The sequence below is a fragment of the Lutra lutra genome, chromosome 9 (assembly GCF_902655055.1).
Source record: "Lutra lutra chromosome 9, mLutLut1.2, whole genome shotgun sequence".
Taxonomy (NCBI): Eukaryota; Metazoa; Chordata; class Mammalia; order Carnivora; family Mustelidae; genus Lutra; species Lutra lutra.
The window spans coordinates 120,340,686-120,360,323 of NC_062286.1; the positions used below are offsets into that span (position 1 = coordinate 120,340,686).

At 43.7% G+C, this 19,638-nt stretch overlaps 1 protein-coding gene across 1 annotated transcript in view; it reads right to left on the reverse strand.

The window, feature by feature from the left end:
- Nucleotides 1–19,638, reverse strand: part of GSS (glutathione synthetase) — a 29,717-nt gene that overhangs the window by 8,110 nt on the left and 1,969 nt on the right. Inside the window, exons 2-8 of the mRNA XM_047744101.1 lie at nt 17,996–18,130; nt 11,312–11,457; nt 8,391–8,466; nt 7,969–8,108; nt 7,172–7,288; nt 1,466–1,546; nt 1,287–1,364 (exon numbers count right to left, since the gene is read on the reverse strand). Coding sequence (XP_047600057.1) covers nt 1,287–1,364; nt 1,466–1,546; nt 7,172–7,288; nt 7,969–8,108; nt 8,391–8,466; nt 11,312–11,457; nt 17,996–18,124 — 767 coding nt within the window. The 5' untranslated portion in view covers nt 18,125–18,130. The remainder of the gene's footprint in view (nt 1–1,286; nt 1,365–1,465; nt 1,547–7,171; nt 7,289–7,968; nt 8,109–8,390; nt 8,467–11,311; nt 11,458–17,995; nt 18,131–19,638) is intronic.

Here is a 19,638-nt window from a genome sequence, read left to right on the forward strand (position 1 = left end):
GCCACCCAGGTGCCCCAAAGTAACTCTATTTTAATTTTATGGGCTCCTTTCCCCCTTTTTATGGTGATCTAATTGCACTGGTTAGAAGCAGCTAACTAATTCTTCAGAATATGCTCTCTAGCCAAGTTTAACTTTATTTAGACACTGTAGATAGACAAGTTTGACTGTCTGAACCAATATGGGAATATTAAACACACAGCCCTCACTAATAACATTGTAACTTTGCTGTCAAGTGTAGAAACCTTCCTTCAAGAAAAAGCTTCTGACCATTTTGTATGGTGTGTCTGGAAACGTCTGTAAATCTTATGCTATAGTAAAATAAATGTTATTCTAAAAAAAAAAAAAAAAGACATAAACTGTCTTTTTTTTCCCCAGACTGTCTTTTTTAGTATCTTCCCCCTTTGATTTCTTTAATATTGTCTGATATATCTATAAAGTAAATTAATGACTTTGTTATAAAATCATATTTTGAAAATAGTAAGTGGTATTGTGAAATTCATGGAGGTTCTTAATTTTAATCACAAATTAAAAAACAAAACATAAAGTTCCAGGTCTAAATATGTGTGTTGCAAACAATGCTACCCAATTAAGTGGTACTAAAGTCACTTAGTGGAATCCCCCTGGAGAGAAGCACAGGGTCTGGCTTGGAACACAAATCGAGGTCCCTTGAGGTCTTGCCTGGGCTCAGAGAGCAGATCTGAGATCAATCGAAGAATGAAAGAGCTATTCCTCTTCCTCCCTGACTACCCAGCCCAACTGCCCTGGCCTGAATTGACCAGCTATGAAGAGGGGCAAGAAAACTTTTAGGAACCCAGGGGCATATGAAAACCAAGGTTATTTAATTTTTTAAAATATTTTATTTATTTGAGAGAGAGACAGAGGTAGCAAGAGAGAGCACAAGCAAGGTAGGGGGAGGGAGAAGTAGGCTCCCCCCTGGGCAGGGAGCCTGATGAGGGGCTCAATCCTAGGACCCTGGGTTCATGACCTGAGCTGAAGGCAGATGCTTAACCAACTGACCCACCCAGGCACTCGAACCAAGGTTATTTTAAGAAGGCCCTTATCAAGAAAGTCAGTACCTCCCAAACGACCCTTTAGAAGCAGAACATGACCAGCCTTCTCCAAACTTCCCTGAGGTGATGGGGTATTTTACCCCTGAAATTCAGAGGAGGAAAGTTAAGCCATCATATCTCCCAGAAGAAAGGATTACTGGAGGAAATGGTTGACAGGATGAGTTTCCCAAAGCAGCCCTCTATCAGATCCTTGGGGAATGCTCCCTGAACACTTACATAAACAGCCTTCGGTCTTGGTCCAGAGACCCCTTTTCAGAGACATCTTCAAACCTTCGACGGATTACATGGATATTCCTGGAAAAGATGGACAAAGGTCAGAAGGAATGGCTGCTCTGTTCCGAATGGATCTTCATGATCCTGGGGCCATATCTGGAGGTCTCCCCTCCTTTACTTACCTGGCTAGTAGCTCATTCTCTATAGCACGCTGGTCAAATATGTTCCTTTCCTTCTCTTGAGCAATCAGTAGCACCAGAGCCCTGGGAAAAGAGTAAACACAGTGGGCAGAAGTGCTACAAAGCTTAACCTCCCTCCATCCGACTGTCTTTCAGGAGTGAGAATGAGAACACAGCTTCCCTGAAAGAGCAGATATTCTCTCAAATTAGGAGGGTCTCAGGTGATACCTGAGGCTGTAACACATTATTTCCTGAAACTAGTAAAGCTGAAGAAATGGGAAACGTCTCTGCTCCTTCTCCATTAGGTAGATGAAATACTGCAATGATGTTAATTTTCTGTGCAAATTAAAATTTAGGTTTAAAATCATCCCCAAGACCCAAGGGGACTTTTTCTAAGAACTTAAAAATAATAATTTTAAAATGTTTCTGAAAGAATAAATAGGTGAAAGTACTGAAGAATATTTTATAGAAGAATAATGCTGGAGGTTGGAGGCTAATGACCATATTACTAGATTATAAAGCATATAATAAAAGAGTGTATGGGTTTTTTTAATTTTAATAGTTCCAATTTTTTAATTAATTAATTTTTTAAATTTCTTTTCAGTGTACCAGAATTCATTATTTATGTACCACACCCAGTGTTCCACTCAATACATGCCCTCCATAATACCCACCACCAGGCTCACCCAACCTCCCACTCCCCGCCCCTCCAAAACCCTGAGATTGTTTTTCAGAGTCCATAGTCTCTCATGGTTCGTCTCCCCCTCCAATTTACCCCAACTCCCTTGTATGATACATTAGACTAGCTCAGTGGAATCCCATAGAACCTTAGAGAGCCAACTATAAAAGCATTATCTCTTGGTGCCTTCCAACATTTCTGTGATGTACATAGGGACACATTTTGTTCCACGGTATTAATGGGATCACTGAGGCTTCCCTGATCTCTTCCTTTCTGCTATCCACATACTTTTTTTTTTTTTTACATTAACATATAATGTATTTGTTTCAGGGGGACAGGTCTGTGATTCATCAGTCTTACACAATACACAGCACTCACCATAGCACATACCCTCCCCAATGTCCATCACCCAGCTACCCTTCCCTCCCACCCCTCTCCACTCCAGCAACCCTGAGTTTATCCTCATACTTCTTTTTTTTTTTTTTTTTAAGATTTTATTTATTTGACAGAGAGAGATCACAAGTAGGCAGAGAGGCAGGCAGAGAGAGAGGGAGAAGCAGGCTCCCCACCGAGCAGAGAGCCCGATGCGGGGCTCGATCCAGGACCCCGAGATCATTACCTGAGCTGAAGGCAGAGGCTTTAACCACTGAGCCACCCAGGCGCCCCTATCCTCATACTTCTTAAAGAAGCAGGAGCTCAAGGCCTCAGGGAGAAGCTAATGCCAGAGAACTATTTGGCTATCAGTCAGGCTATTTTTAGTTATCAAAGACAGGTCCAGTCTCTGACCAGATGATCTTGAGGGACAATACTCAGCAGTAATGGAGTACCAAACTCCACTTTGCTGTGTGCCTATGGATATTTGCTGGAAAACTTGGTTGGCTAGATTTTGGCCTAGCAATCTAAGCAATGGATTCCTTCCTCCTGTACTTGGCCTGTGGTCTGTTTGTTTCTGATTTTCTCTACTCTACTGAGCTTCCTGGACTATATTCTGTGTGACTCCTTTCTAGTTAGCTGAAATACAGGTCCTGATATGCCTCCTCTCCTGGCTTGTCTGAAATCTCTTAAGGTCAGACATGACACTGAGCTGAGTCTTGGCTTCGAGTTGGGTATCTGAGAGACAAGCTAGAAATGGTGCTCTCATAAGCCATCCTCTGTTGAGAGAGTCCCAAGGGCCAATGGCCTTGCTTTTCATATTGTAGCCTGATTTGCTCTGCTCATGGGTGGGAAGGTGGCACCTAGCCCAGGCTGGCCTACCTCCAAGAAGAGGCGGAGGAGGGAGGCTGTAGGCTGTAGGTTAAAGTGGAACAGCATTCCCAGATTAAGTCAGCCTGCCCTCTGGCAAATAATCATAGCCAGGCTCAGAAAACATATTCTACCTCCTCCTGCCTTCAGTTCTGAACAGTCTTTTGGGAGCAGGGCTAGGAAAGCTGTCAGCTAAGGAAGGTAAAGTGGCAGTAGTGTGCTGGCTGGCAGTGTGGACTCCTGATCATAGCTCCCAGCATTTTATACCAAGAGTCCTTTCTTATCCTCACTCATTCTAACCATAGGCACTAATATTTTAAAAGAGTTTGAATAATTATTACCTAAATAGGAATCATACATCATACCCAGGCTTCTTTAAAAAAATTCCCAAAAATTATGGTATAACTGATGAAAATTCACCTGCTCTATAAATGCTTGAGCCTTAGTTTTTCAGTCCATACTATGGGACCATTCCTCTTGGAGGCAGAACAATGCAGTAGAAAACAGGCTTTAGAGGCAGACAGACATGAATTCTACACTTACTAGCTGTGTGACTTTGGGCAAGCTACTCCACTTCTCTTGAGTCCTCAGTATGCTCTTCTGTAAAATGAAACTAGTACTCTTAGAAGGTAGCTGCTGCTGCTACTACTACTACTACTACTACTACTAGAATTACCACAAAATGATCCTTACCAAGGTTTGTTTTTGTTTTTGTGTCTTTCAAGCTTTTATTTAAATTCCAGCTAGTTGGGGCACTGGGTGGCTCAGTGAGTTAAGCCTCTGCCTTCGGCTCCGGTCATGATCTCAGGGTCCTGAGATCAAGCCTGCACCTGGCTCTCTGCTCAGCAGGGAGCCTGCTTCCCCCCACCCCTCTCTCTGCCTGCCTCTCTGCCTACTTGTGATCTCTCTCTCAGTCAAATAAATTTTAAAAATCTTTTTTTTTAAAATTCCAGCTAGTTAACATTTGTTGTAACATTAGTTTCAGGTGTAGAATATAGTGATACAACACCCAGTGCTCACCACAAGTGCCCTCCTTAATACCCATCACTCATTTAACCCATCCCCTCCCCACCTCCCCTCCAGTAACCCTCAGTTTGTTCTCTGTAGTTAAAAGCCTCTTTTCTGGGGGCACCTGTGTGGCTCAGTCAGTTAAGCATCTGCTTTTGGCTGAGGTCATGATCCCAGCATCCTGGGATCTAGCCCTGCATGGGTCTCCCTGCTCAGCAGGGAGTCTGCTTCTCCCTCTCCCTGCTCTTGCTCTCCCTGCCCCTCAAATAAATAAAACTCTTAAAAAACAAAACAAAACAATAAGAGTCTGTTTTCTGGTTCACCTCTCTTTTCTTTCCCCAACTATGTTTATCTGTTTTTTTTTCTTAAATGACATATATGAGTAAAATCATACGGTATTTGTCTTTGACTTATTTCTCTTAGCATAACACATGCCAGCTTCATTGATGTTGTTGCAAATGGCAAGATTTCATTCTTTATTCATTCATGAGTTGTCGAACATTTGGGCACTTTCCAGAATTTGGCTATTACTGATAATGGTGCTATAAACATTGGGGTGCATTTATCTCTTTGAATCAGTATTTTTCCGTCATGTGGGTAAATACTTAGTAGTGCAATTGCTGGGTCATACGGTAGTTCTATTTTTGACTTTTGGAGGAACCTCCATACTATTTTCCAGAGTGGCTGCACCAGTTTGCATTCCCACAAATAGTGCAAGAGGGTTCCCCTTTCTCTGCATCCTTGCCAATATCTGTTGTTTCCTGTGTTAATTTTAGCCATTCTGACAGGTATGAAGTGTTATCTCATTATAGTTTGATTTGTATTTCTGTGATGATGACTGATGTTGAACATCTTTTCATGTGTCTGTTGGCCATCTGAATATCTTCTTTGCAAAAATATTCACATCTTCTGCCCATTTTAACTGGATTATTTGTTTTCTGGGTGTTGAGTTATATAAGTTCTTTATATATTTTGGATAATAACCCTTTATCAGATATGTTATTTGCAAGTATCTTCTCCCATTCCAAAGGTTGCGCCTTTTAGTTTTGTTGATTGTTTCCTCTGCTGTGCAGAAGTTTTTTATCTTGATGAAGTCCCAATAGTTCATTTTTGCTTTTGTTTCCCTTGCCTCAGGCAACGTGACTACTAAGAAGTTGTTACATCTGAGGTTAAAGAGGTTGCTGTCTGTGTCCTCCTCGAGGATTTTGATGGTTTCCTGTCTCACAGTCAGGTCCTTCATCCATTTTGAATTTATTTTTATCAATGGTGTAAGAAAGAGGTCCAGTTTCATTCTTCTGCATGTTGCTGTCCAATTTTCTCCACACCATTTATTGAAGAGACTGTTCCATTTCTCACCAAGTTTTTTCATAGCATTTTTCAAAGCCATGCTTTCATTTAATGGTCACTTCCACCCTTTTAGGTATTGTTATTATCATCCCCATTTTACAAATGAGGAGACTGCTGCTCGGAGGAAAGAATGGACTTAGTGAAGGTCACGTGCTGGGTGAGCAGGAGTGCCCATCTGACTTTCAAAATGAGAGAAGCCAGTCCCGGCTCAGGCGCCCACAGCTCCTATGCACCAGAGCCCAGCTCTGGGCACATGAGTCTTTGCATGTCATTGACAGCCTAGTCGGAGAAACCCTCTGCAGCATCTGTCCATTAGCAGTTCCCCGGCTGACCCCTTCCTGGCTTCCGTCTCTTAAAATACAACTTAGCTAAGAGCTCTACTTGACAAAGTATTCATCTGATGCCTTCTAAATACTCAGAGTCCAACGTGTCTTGAGTCTCAGTGAGGCTTAGCAAGCCCAGAGAGGCTCTCTCAGAGGCAATAAAGTGATTAAGAATGAAGATTCTAGAGGCAGTAGACTCTGGGCTCTACCATCAACCCGCCATTTTTTGTGAACAATTCATTTCACTTCTCTGAACCCGTTTCCTCATCTGTAAAATGGGAGATGGGTGGTATCTATCTCCAAGTGTTCGACAGGGCGCTCTAATGAGATCATCCGTGTAAAGTACTTAGCACAAAGTGTGGCACTAGGAAGTGCTCATTAAGGGTTAACTATTAAAGCTATGTAAACATTGCAACAACTGTTGGTACAGTGGCCCCTCATTTATCCAGAAGTCACTTACCTGGCATCCTTATACACCTGGAACATGGTTGAGAAATAGGAAGGAAGCAAAAAATGCCTCTAAACAGCTAAAACAGACACAACAGAATCCCTAAATCGAACCTTATGCATTTACTCATCAAAGAGGCTCTCACGCTCATTAGACACTACATAACAACCCAGACACCTGCTTTCCCAAACCTCAGCAAATCAGAAAGGAGGTCTAGGGACAGGAAGCACACTGACAGCAGTATGAAATAAGAGCTGAGAGTAGAGAAATAGAAAATCTGTGAAGAAAAGGAACAGGAGCATAAAACCTAACAGTTGGGACCATTAGTGCAGGAAAGGGCCTCCCACACCTCTCTAAGTCTAGGTAGCTTCTCTGCCTTCTGTTACATCAAGGTTCAATAATTGACAGATACTACAGTCACTGACAGATAATGAGGACCTCTAGCCAACAAGAGAAGATTCAATTATAGTCTGCATCTCTTATTTAAGAGGAAAGCCCCCAAACCCCATTAAAACAATCTTGGCACTTGAAGGTGTAAGCTTCTATTTCCTGAAAAAAAAAAATCCCTTCTTTCCTAATGATGTTGGGCAAAGAAGCAGTTGCTGCAGCCATGAATACTGAATCTAAAGCAGGATTCTGTGGCCACTTTTTGTCCCCCTTACTTGGCTGAGCCGTAGAGCTCCCAGGCTTTGGCGATCCCCAGGGCCAGTCCCTTGCTGGGATTATTCGAGAGGATCTTGGCAGCTTCTTTGGTCTTACTCAGGACATTGAGAACATGTCTGTTGGAAGAGAGACGTTTGTTCAGTAATTGGATGGATCTGGAAGACCGCTCTGCCGGTGACTCACAGACACTGATAAGAACACCACTTTTGAGAATTAGCTGAACCCTAAGAATGCATCTTATCACCATGCTCAGGCTGGAATATACTGGGACACTCACACTCTGGCCCTGTGCACGTGCCCACAGCCCTGAGACCCTGTGTTCCTACTCTATACCAGCCTCTCATTGGGCTGGGACTCCCTTCCCTGAGCCCCAGGTGCTTGCTATCTGGAATCTGGCTGCAGACCATCTGGAATCACAGCAACATGGAGCATCACTGCTGGCCAGAACTGGCTGCTGCTAGGGTCCCGCCTTCCAATGGGAAGTCACTGATCCCTCTCTACCACAGATCCTGAACTCTTTTCAGGCCTTCAAAGCTCCTTCTCACCTCAGATACTATTTCCTCAGCCTGGAATACTACCATGTACAATGAGGGAGCAGGACTAGATGTATCACTAGGTCCCTTCTCTCCTTGACATGCTAAGACCTAATTATAAGTAGAAACTGCGTGAGGGGAAACACATGGCCCAGGTCCCAAGAAGGCACAGTCAGAATTGGAGATCCCTGCCCCCGCCTGTAATTGTAGGCCTACCAGGCTTTCACCCCACCATTGTGCCCAGTATTGCCCAAGGGACCCACCGGTGCACAGCTGGGGTGCGGGAGGCCAGGCCCCCAAAGCTGGCAGAGATGGTGTTGATTTCAATTTGTTTCAGGGCTGCGGAGCCATCTGCATTGCGCTGGAACATGTAGTCTGAACGATTCAGGCCCAGGAACACAGTCTGTGGGGGAAAACTGAAGGCTGAGTACATTTGCCCAGGGCCTGACTGAGGGCCTAGCCCTGGAACAGACAGGTAACATGAATTCCACGTAGAGATCAGAGTTGCTGGCTAATGTTCCAAAACCCAGTGGAATCATTCTTATGGTCATCCCAAGATTGGTCACTGATGTACAAACCCAGTGGGGACCAATGACAGGCAGATTCCCCTGAGCTCAGGCCAAATTCTTCTGGTCAAAAAAGGGAGGGATACGTCCTGCATTGGGGTGGGATGGGGACTGGTTACCTGGGCAATGCCCTCTTTCAGGACTTGCTTGTGGATGTCGAAGAGATGAGCGGTGAAATTGTCCCTCTTGATGGTGCTGGAGAACGAAATAGAGCATTTTCTAGGCTATATGGGACCATAAAGGTTAAGTAGTTCCGCTCTTGTCTATTGCCTCGTGAATTTCTGGGTCTACTGACCCAAACTTGTACACCCACATCAACCCGGTAGAGAACAGTGGTTTAGAACCCAGCTGGAGAGCCAGATGAGCTGGGTTCAAATTCCAGCTCCACCACTCACTACTAGGCAAATTTCTGGGTCTCAGTTTGCCCATCTGTGAAAGATGAAAGTGAAAAATTAACAAGAAAATAATTACAGAGTTGTGGTGAAGGGTAAATGAGCTGTGACAGGTACAGAACTGAGCCTAGTGTCTGGCCCCAAAATAAACTAAAAATGGAAGGTGATAAAACCATTCCATCTTTGAATAGGGCAGATAGTTGATTAGCCTTCTGGTTGACCTAACATTAAGTCTCCTCATAGCTTCTCCTGCATTCTGGGACCTCCAAGGACAAGTCTTCTCCATCTCTTACACAGCAACTCTCAGAGATTAAAAGACAGCAGTTAGGCCCTGTGCCCCAAAGGTTCTTCTGATACATGCTAAATATCCTATTTTTTTTTCCTTCAGCAGGTCCCCATATAATGTGACTTCCTCAGGGTGGCCTTCCCTGTCTGGATCAGATTCCCCTGCTGTGTGCTCTCAGAGCACTGTGGACCTCTCCTTTATAGCACAGATTAGGTTGTAATTTTCCATTTGATTTCTGTGATGACCGGTGTCATTCCTCCTATTTGACTATAAACACGAGGGTAGAGCTAGCTCTGCCTGCGTCTGTCTGTGCCAGCTAATCATCATGGCTCAGTGTGCTGCTGGGACATGTGACACAATGTAGGAGCCCATCTAGTATGGTTTTTTCTGGAACCTCAGGAAGAGACACCTACCAGTAACCAACACCACACTTGTCTGTCAAGACTCAGGGCAGTCTCTGCATGCCTGCTCAAGCCTGACTCACGGGCTCACCTTGTTACAGGGACCCCACTGAGCCCATGTAGCTCAGGCCTGCCCTGAAGTTCCTCTGTTCCCCAGCCAGTTCTCTCCCAAGGGTTCTTTCCAACCCTTGATGAGGACAGCCCCCAGCTGGGCTTCAACCTCAAGGAAAAGTTAAAATACATTATCCCTTTTCTGAAGAGATATTCCCCTTCAAGCCCAGACCCTATGCTGCAATTTTAGCATGTGTAATCCTGGGGCTCTATACCCTTACAAGCTAGGATTTGTGTGTGTTTCAGAGACAGGGAAATAGGGAATTCAGGGTTGCAGAGAAGGACAGCAGAGAAGGTCTCCATTATCATTGCGTCTTTAGGGCAAAGGTCCTAAATCAGGCTGCTCGTAAACTCCACAATCCAGAATCACAGGTACAAAAGCCAGGCTCACCCCGAAAAAGATCTGGGGGGAAGGTGGTGGTAGGGTTTGTACATTCATAACTCATGGTTTGTTTGTTCTTCTTAACTCATTTGGTTTTTAGCTCCAAGTCAATGGTTTTCAAACCTCTTACCATTAAGATCCCTTCTCATGTTCACCCTCACACCAATGGGCACTTTTTTTTTTTTTTTTTTAAGGAGAGAGAGCACGAGCAGAGGGTGAGCCTCAGAGGGAGGAGAGAAAGAATCTTAAGCAGACTCTATGCTCAGTGTGGAGCCCGACCTGGGGCTTGATCTCACAACCCCGAGATCATGACCTGAACCAAAATCAAGAGTTGGACGCTCAAATGACTGAGCCACAAAGGTGCCCCCACAATGTGCACATTTTTAAAAGATTTTGTTTCTGGGGCACCTGGCTGGCTCAGTCGGTGGAGCATACAACTCTTGATGTTAGGGCTGTGAGTTTGAGCCCCACATTGGATATAGAGATTAGTTAAAAATAAAATCTTTTAAAAAAATTTCTCTGTAGGGGCGCCTGGGTGGCTCAGTGGGTTAAAGCCTCTGCCTTTGGCTCAGGTCATGGTCCCAGGGTCCTGGAATCGAGCCCCACATCGGGCTCTCTGCTCAGCGGGGAGTCTGCTTTCCTGCCTCTCTCCTGACTGCCTGTCTGCCTACTTGTGATCTCTCTCTGTCAAATAAATAAAATAAAAATCTTTAAAAAAAAATTGTCTGTAATGAAATAAATTGTTTTCTTTTGGAAAATTAATCAGACATGCAGGTATGTATGTCTAGTCTTTCTCTCTACATATATACACATACATATACACAAATACACATACGTATATATATTTAATTCTAAAATAAAGAATTTAATTCTAAAGTAATTTCCCTTGCCTCAGGGTCTGAAGAGAAAAAAAGGATCAAGGGAGAAGAGACAGAGAGGGGTGGGAGGGATGAGCCATTCAGGGGTTCTACAGCCTCAGTGCCCTGGGTGTGGTCCAGTCTATACCCCATCTCTTCCAGAGATAAGGGGCCTGAGGTAGCAAGAAAGAGTCAATGCTTAGGAAAAGAAGTAGGAAATCTGACTTCACGCCTAATAATCTTCTCTGTCCTTTGTATTCTCTAAAACTACACTGACCTTCCCTAATTCCAAATAGAACTCTGGATCAGAGAATCATGGAATGTCAGTGTTGGAAGGGATCTTAGATGTGGGCCCACCTCCCCACTTCACAGATGAAGAAACCGAGGCCCAGAGAAAGAAGGGGACTTTCTTGAGGCCACGTAAGTGAGGATTAGAGCCAGGATTAGAAGCCAGACCTCCCGACTTCTAGTCTACTATTTTTTGTTCTTCTGGGGAATGCCTGTCCCCCATCCAGCCAAGTCAGCTGCCAGAGCAACACCTCATGGCTCCCCAGTCTTCTGGTCCCCTGGTTCCAGCAGTTCCCAGCCCTTAAGGCCCCAGATCCCAGTACCTGGAGAGCGTCTGTTCCAGAAAGGCAGCATTCTGGCTGACAGCATCCACCAGCGCATTGAAGTCCATCTGCACGGCATAGGCCTGCTCCAGCAGGGCACTGGGGACCAGTGAGGGGAAGAGCGTGAATGGGGCATAGCTTACCACCTGATCGGGGAGAAAGAGTGGGCGGGGGAAGAACACCCGTGAATGGGTTGTCTTCCTGCAAACACAACCCCACGGAAAGTGCGGCCAACATTTATGGAGGACACACAAACTGCAAAATAGCAGTTCCCTCCAGGAAGAGAGGGAGCGAACAGCATGATGAAGGGGTAAAAAGGGAAGTTTTAGACTCAGTAATATTTCATCTCTTTATTTTAAAAGAGAGTGGGAAGCAAAACAGCAAAAAACAAAGACAAAAAATAAATAAGAAATCACTGAGCACTTACTGGGTGCAAGGCGCTGTTTTAAATAACCTTACATGGATATATCATTTATCTCTGTGAGGCAGACATTAGCATTATCTATTCTTAATAAATAGACATGGGAATTGAGTCTCAGAAAGATTGAGTAACATACCCAAAATGATATGTGCCATGTGTTACACGGCAATAAGATTTGAACTACGGTGGTTGATAAACAACACAGACACATACTCACAGCTCCCGGCCAGCTGATTATCTAAACCCAGGACCCTCTTCATGCCAGGAGCTTCACCCCCAGTCCCCTTGGCTTCTGGCTGGGGGAGAGAGACAGTCCTGCTGGTAAGGGGTGCAGCAAAAGTGAACTCCGGCCCCCAGAGTAGAAGTTAGGAGTGGTTTCCCCCAGGGTTGGAGATGGTGACTCACGTTGCCAAGCCGGGAGTTAAGTTTGGACTTGGGCAGAACCGAGAAACCCAAATGCCATCTGGAACACTATTTCTAGAAGGGCTAGTGCTTCTGAGATTCACAACAACAAATGAACTGGAATTTGGGTAAAAGATGATAAGATGACTTTATGACTTATTTTATGAAGCATTCCCGAGTTTAACCGGAGTTAATATCCGTTTGCCATTATGGTAGTACAAGTGTATGGCATTAGAACGTGGCACGATATATTTATTTAAAAACATCATTTTGAACAGATAATACAAACACATGATACAAAAGTCAAAAGAGACAGAAGGATACACAGTGAAAAGTATATCTCACTCCTGCCCTGGCCCCAGTGACTCAGTTCTCCCTAGAGGCAAGTGGTATACTAGTGTCTCCCATATCCTTTAGACTATATGTATACATTCGTATTTTGCCTTTTTCTATACACACAGAGGCACATGAGGTATATATATATATATATACACACACACATCTATGTGTATATATATATATAAAATGTCATATTATATATTATTATCTATTATATAATATTTATATATTATATATAAAGATATATTGATATATAAAATACATATCTATATATATATCATTCTGTCCTTTGCTTTATAAATATTTCAGGGTCATTTCCATATATGTTCAAATAAAGAACTCTCATTCTTTTTAATGGCTGTACAGTATTCCATTGGATAGAAATCAATTTATTGAATCTAGCTTTCTATTATGAACATTTAGGTGGTTTCCTTCCTCCACCCCTTTATAATCAATGCTTCAACCAATATCCTAGAATATATATTCTAGTTCTTTTGTGTGTGAGAAAGTCCATAAATTGTAAATTTAAAAGGTGGAAATAGCAGGTAATGAGGATAAATCCACTTAAAATTTTGGTAGATAATTCCCAAATTGCCCTTCTCAGAATCTCAGAAGACAAAACTGAGGAAGGATATTTGTGACAGGAAGGTTTTTTCCAGCTTGAAGCTCTTATGTGTTAGACTGGGAAATACTGCAGACTACAGGAGGGATGATCTCATACCCTGAGTACATGCGTGACGACTATAGGGTGTTTCCTAGGCTTTGTTTGTTATTTTAAAAGATTTTATTATTTTTTTATTTGAGAGAGAGAGAGAGCAAGAGTGGGCTGGAGGGGCAGAGGGAGGAGAAGCAGACTCCCCCCTGAGCAGGAAGCCCGACATGGGGCTCGATCTCAGGACCCAGAGATCATGACCCTGAGTCAAAGGCAGACGCCCAGCCAACTGAGCCACCCAGGCGCCCAGTTTCCTTAGCTTTAAAACTCAGAACTCTGCCTCTTCCAACAGGCCTCATTTGGCCTGAAAAAACTCTCGAAATAATTTTTTTCTAATAAGAGTTCCCTCTGGGGTGCCTGGGTGGTTCAGTAGGGTTAAGTGTGCAACTCTTGGTTTGGGCTCAGGTCATAATCTCAGGGTTGTGAAATCAAGCCCCACGTCAGGCTCTGTACTGGGTATGGAGCCCGCTTAAGATTCTCCTTCTCGGGACGCCTGGGTGGCTCAGTCGATTAAGCCACTGCCTTCGGCTCAGGTCATGATTCCAGGATCCTGGGATCAAGTCCCGCATCAGGCTCCTTGCTCAGCAGGGAGCCCTCTTCTCTCTCCCACTCCCTCTGCTTGTGTGCTCTCTCTCTCTGACAAATAAATAACATCTTTAAAAAAAAAAAAAGATTCTCCTTCTCTCTCTGCCTCTCCAGCTCATGCCCACACTCCTTCTAAAAAACCAGACTTTCCTCTTCCTCTGTCCCCATGACTCATCATGCCCGCTTGAATTTGGGATCAATGGTATAGAGCTATTCCCTGCTGTGCATAGGCCAAAGGCTAAAACAGTATTTTCATTTTTTATAGAGACACAGACACTGGGTAATAGTCCTCTGCTGTAGTAAGGATAGCTATAGCACATGCATGACAAGAAACACTCCACTTCAGAGTCAGAGAAACAAAAAGAGTGATGGGAAGAAGAGCTCCCATCTCACCTAAGGGGCCAAAACTCCACACTCACCAGTTGGTGCCATGTAGCAAAGTGGGCAGGGTTGTCGGGGGATCTGACTTTTCCAGATAAGCTGGATATCTAGTGTTTTGTTTGTTTTTAAATTTCATAATAAAAAAAAAAAAAACCCAAAAAGCAAATCAGTAGCTCTGACTTTTTAAAGACACTCTGGTGAAAAAACTGTTAATAATGCTTGCCTCTGGGAAGGGAAACAGTGGCTAGAGGAAGATTTATTCTACAATGAATACCTTTTAAATTTTGTACCCTGTTCACGTGCTTTTTTAAAAATTTTTTTTAATTGGGACGCCTGGGTGGCTCAGTGGGTTAAAGCCTCTGCCTTCGGCTCAGCTCATGTTCCCAGGGTCCTGGGATCGAGCCCCACATCGGGCTCTCTGCTTGGCGGGGAGCCTGCTTCCTCCTCTCTCCCTCTCTGCCTGCCTCTCTGCCTACTTGTGATCTCTATCTGTCAAAGAAATAAATAAAATCTTAAAAAAAAATTTTTTTTAATTAACTCCCTAAATCTGCAGGAGCCTACTATTCAGTCCGCACAGGGCAAGTGTGTCACCCCAATCTATAGGATAAAGTTCACGTTCCTCTTCCACCCAGTATCAAAAGCCTCTGCGTTATCTGACTTTAGCCTGTCTTCTGTCGCACTCTTGAACATTTTTGCCTTTTCCTAATTTGGGGCCTCTGCCATGCTGGTTTTTTTTTTTTTTTTATGTTTTTATTTATTTTAAGGAGGCTCCATGCCCAACGTGGGGCTTGAACTCACAACCCTGAGATCAAGAGTCACATACCCTACTGACTAAGTCAGCCAAGCATGCCTCTGCTATGCTGTTCTCTTCCCCTTTATTATTTTTTAAAGATTTTATTTATTTATTTGAGAGAGAGAAAGACAGCATGGACACACGAGTGTGAAGGGGTGAAGGGCAGAAGGAGAGAAAGGAGAAGCAGGCTCTCCACTGAGCAGGGAGCCTGATGCAGGCCTTGATCCCAGGACCCTGGGATCATGACTGGAGTGGAAGGCAGATGCCCAACCAACTGAGCCACCCAGGCACCCCACCTCCATTTATTTTTTAAGATCTAGATCTGTTCAAATACAAATAAGGAGTTGCTCCATTTTCTAGGTGTCCCATACAATTTCTTGAGAGGGGAAGTAAAGAATGGAAGGTCAGAGCATGGACTCAGGAGGTAAACTCTTTGGGTTTCAATTCTGGCTTTGCCAATTACCCCACCATTCACGTGACCTCGGGCCAGTTACTTAACTTCTGTGGGCCTTGGTTTCCTCATCTCTATTGTGGTGAGACTTAAATGAGTTAGCGATTCCTAAGTGTTCAGAATAGTGCCTGGCACGTCGTAAATTCTCAATAAATGATAGCTAATGTTGTGCAGCAGGCTATCTATATTTCCTCATAGTACTGACATTACTTAATGTTGTTTTCTGGCACATTCTCCAACTAGACCATGCATTTCAGAGGCCAGGGTCTCTGTGTCCTCAGTGCCTAGAATGGTCTGGCATAGAACAGGCACCTGGTAAAGATTTGGAATGAAATCTCTCCCTCTCTTTCACACACACACACACACACACACACACACACACACGCACCTGGTAAAGATTTGGAATGAAATCTCTCCCTCTCTTTCACACACACACACACACACACACACACAGAGGCACCTGGTAAAGATTTGGAATGAAATCTCTCCCTCTCTTTCACACACACACACACACACACACACACACACACACAGAGGCACCTGGTAAAGATTTGGAATGAAATCTCTCCCTTTCACACACACACACACACACACACACACACACACACACACACACACACACTCACACATTTCCTGTCTTTTTTCTTTGAATTGGGACTCTTGCTGAGGCCTGTGCCTCTTCTAGGTTCCATTAACTTCTAAAAGACCAAGTGTCAGACCTTTACACAATACCTACTGAATAGAAAAAAAAAAAATCTTGGAAGGGAAAATGCTCAATTCTGGGTTCAGACAAGCAGTTCCCATAATGTAAGGTTCACAAACCAAGCAATTATATTCCTAAAGCCAGAGGCAGACCTTCCACAGTATGAACCTACCTTAGGTGACAGCCATTCTCATTCACTGAGGCCTCACTAAACATTTACAGTCTGGACTCTCCACCAGACCCTTAACTAGGTTCTGGGCACACACAAGAAAAAAAGAATGTGACTTGGTAAAGAAAGATGGTGGCAGCTCTCTGATTACTAACAGGGACTGTCATAGGGCATACTACTAAGTAAAAAGAAAAAAGCAAGGCACCAAAGAGCTTGTCTAGGACACTTCTTTGTGTAAAAAGTGGGAAAAAGAAATACATACATTTTTGGTTATGAGTAAATTATATGAAGGAATAAATAAGAATCTGCCTTCAAATAGAACAGGTGGTTAGGGAATGTGGGAGGGAGGGTTAAACTGTAAACTCTGCCCTTTGAACCATGAAAATGTCTTACCTAGTCACAATTAAAGATTTTTTTTTTTTTAAAGGATGAGACCTTTAAAAGATGTGGTTTGGACTCAACATTTCTACTTTTATGTATCAACCCTAGAGAAGCTCTCATCAAGATACCCAGTAGCCGTGTACGCTGTTCCTGGAGTGCTGTTTACAATCACAAAACATTAGGAATCACCTAAACAGCCATCAACAGAGAAATGTTGAACTGTGATCCATCCACACCTAGAACACCATGTATTAGAACGAAGCTAATCCTATTGGAAGGAATTGCAAAGAGTCTAAAACAGATCATTAAATGAAAAACAAAATCCCAGGGTGCCTGGGTGGCTTCGTTGGTTAAGCGACTGTCTTTGGTTTAGGTCATGATCCCGGAGTTCAAGGATTAAGTCCCGCATCAGGCTCCTCTCAGTGGGGAGTCTGCTTCTCCCTCTAAGCCTTACCCCTCTCGTGCTCGCTCTCTCTCTCAAATAAATAAAAAAAATGTTACAGTCACCTGGGTGGCTCAGTTGGTTGAGCGTCTGCCTTTGGCTCAGGTCATGATCCCAGGGTCCTGGCATCGAGTCCCACAATAGGCTCCTTGTTCAATGGGGAGCCTGCTTCTCCCTCTGCCTGCCGCTTCCCCTACTTCTGCTCTCTCTCTCTCTCTCTAACAAATAAAAAACAGAAATCTTCAAAAAAATAAAAAACACATCAAACAGTAATTTGCATAATCTATATGATCCAATTTGTTTTTTAGAAAACCATGTATTTTGGGGCACCCAACTCTTGATCTGGGAGTTGTGGGTTTGAGCCCTGCATGGGGTATAGAGGTTATTAAAAAAAATAATAATAATAAGAAACTCAAAAAAGAAAGGCACACACAAAAAAAGAAAGGCACGTCATTTCTCTATATACACAAATATGTATATAAATGCACAGAGAGGAATATACACAAACCAATTGTAGAGCTATACCCCCCACACTGTGATTAGGGGGTCTTACAAAATAATAGTTCACTGGGCAAAGTGCTTCATGTGAATGATCTTATTGTATTACCAACTTAATGAGGCAGGTCCCATTATTATCCCTTTTTTGTTATTTGAAGAAACCACAGCTGAGAGAGGGTACGTATCTTGCCCAAGTCACACTCGAAACCCCAGACTTAAATTGATTCCCCTGGCAGGTTACTTTTTACATATATTTAGAGATCAACTGTGTTATTGAAAAAAATTAAACAAAGGAAAAGCAATTTCTTGAACAGAAAGGGGCTGCCTTTAGCCGTCAGGGACCAGATAATGAGCTTTAGGCTCCAGAGCGGTGTGGTCGGTGCTGTGGGGAGGAGTCAGGGGCTTACATCAGAGGAGCTGGGCTCCTGTGAGGTTCTCAGCAACACTCCCTCCGCCAGGGCCCGGTCCACAGCCTGCCGCGCCAGCTCCTCCAGCTGCTGTTCATCTTGCAAGAGGCTCCCCCAGCTGGTGGCCATCCCAACCTGCAGCAGGAGGAGAGGGGAAGGCTTGGGGATAGATGCCCAGGGCCCCAGCCACCAATGAAACCCGCGGTGTGGTACAAGGGAGTGAACACTGGATGGCAGCTCTTAACTTGCATGAGTGCAGAATGCAAAGCTTGACAGAGCACTTCCACGGTCGCTCTCTCTTTTGGTTCCTAACACAAGGACAGCATGATTCTCACAGTAAGTGGAATCTCTGAGAGGTGAAATGACTTGTCCAAGGTAATGGCTAGTAAAACCTGCATTTGAACCCAGGTCTCAGGACTCCCAGCCCAGTGCTTTTCATTGGAGAAAGAGGCACTAATGTCATATGTGATTGGGGCAAGTTCCTTCCCCTTGTAGCTGCAGATTCCCTACCTGTGCAACAAGGCGTAAGCGTACGGAGTAGACCAGTGGTTTCCAAACCTGGCTGAATATTCTGGGGAGCCTGGTAAAGAATACGAATTCCTGGGCCTCACTCAGAGATTCTCACGCAAGAGGTTTGAGGGGAGGGAAGGTTTTTTGTTTTTGTTTTGTAGCTCTGTATTTTTAACAAATTTAAAACCATGCAATAGATTATTAATTTCCCATCTGGGGCACCTAGGTGGCTCAGTCAGTAAAGTATCTGATTCTTGATCTCAGCCAGATCTTGATTTAAAGCCCTGCATTGGGTTCCATGCTGGGAAAGGAGCCTACTTTAAAAAAAAAAAACAAACATTTTTTTTTCAAATTTTCCCTTCTAGCTCACAAGCCATGTTGGCAGATCTCAAATGGGAGGGATGGGTAGGAGAAACCCTTTGTAGAATACTATGAAATGCAGCTACGGTGAACTCCTCCCTCATATAACCAGAAGCAAACTCACTAGCTGGACATGACTACATTGCTTGTACGGACATCTATCATCACAGCACCAAGACAAAATATTTTTGAGAAATCACATTAGCAGGATAGAAACAACGAAAACCCAAGTGCCCAATATAATAGCAGGAGGAGTCCAACAGGCTGTCCAGAGACATACGGGTATGAACCAACTTATACCTTGATACTCACTGATTTTGCAGTAGGCCTCAAGGATTTAAGATCTGAATAAAAATCTGGAAACACCAGTCATTCATTCATTTTGTTTTGCCCTATTGTTACTGGATTTTAGGAAAAAAACATGGTTATCCAGCTCAGTGGGCCCCAAAAAGGGAGCTAGAGAACAAGGAACCTCCATCACATTTAGCTCCACCTCCCCCTCCCTATAGCAGAAGAGGCGCTAAACCAATTACGAAAGTCTGTTGGCCTCAGCACAACATTTCAAAAGAAAATGACTACGTGATTTCAAGAGGGTCCTGACAACAGAGATAAGGGCAGTCATAGAGTCATAATAAAGCTCTGGGTTCAGTCAGATCTGGGTTTGAGCCCATAATAATACTACTTCCTGGATAAATAGGGTCACCATGTGGATTAAATGAGGAGAAAAAAAAAATCTGTGTGTAGTTCCTTAGCAGGGTTTGGAGCTCTAAACA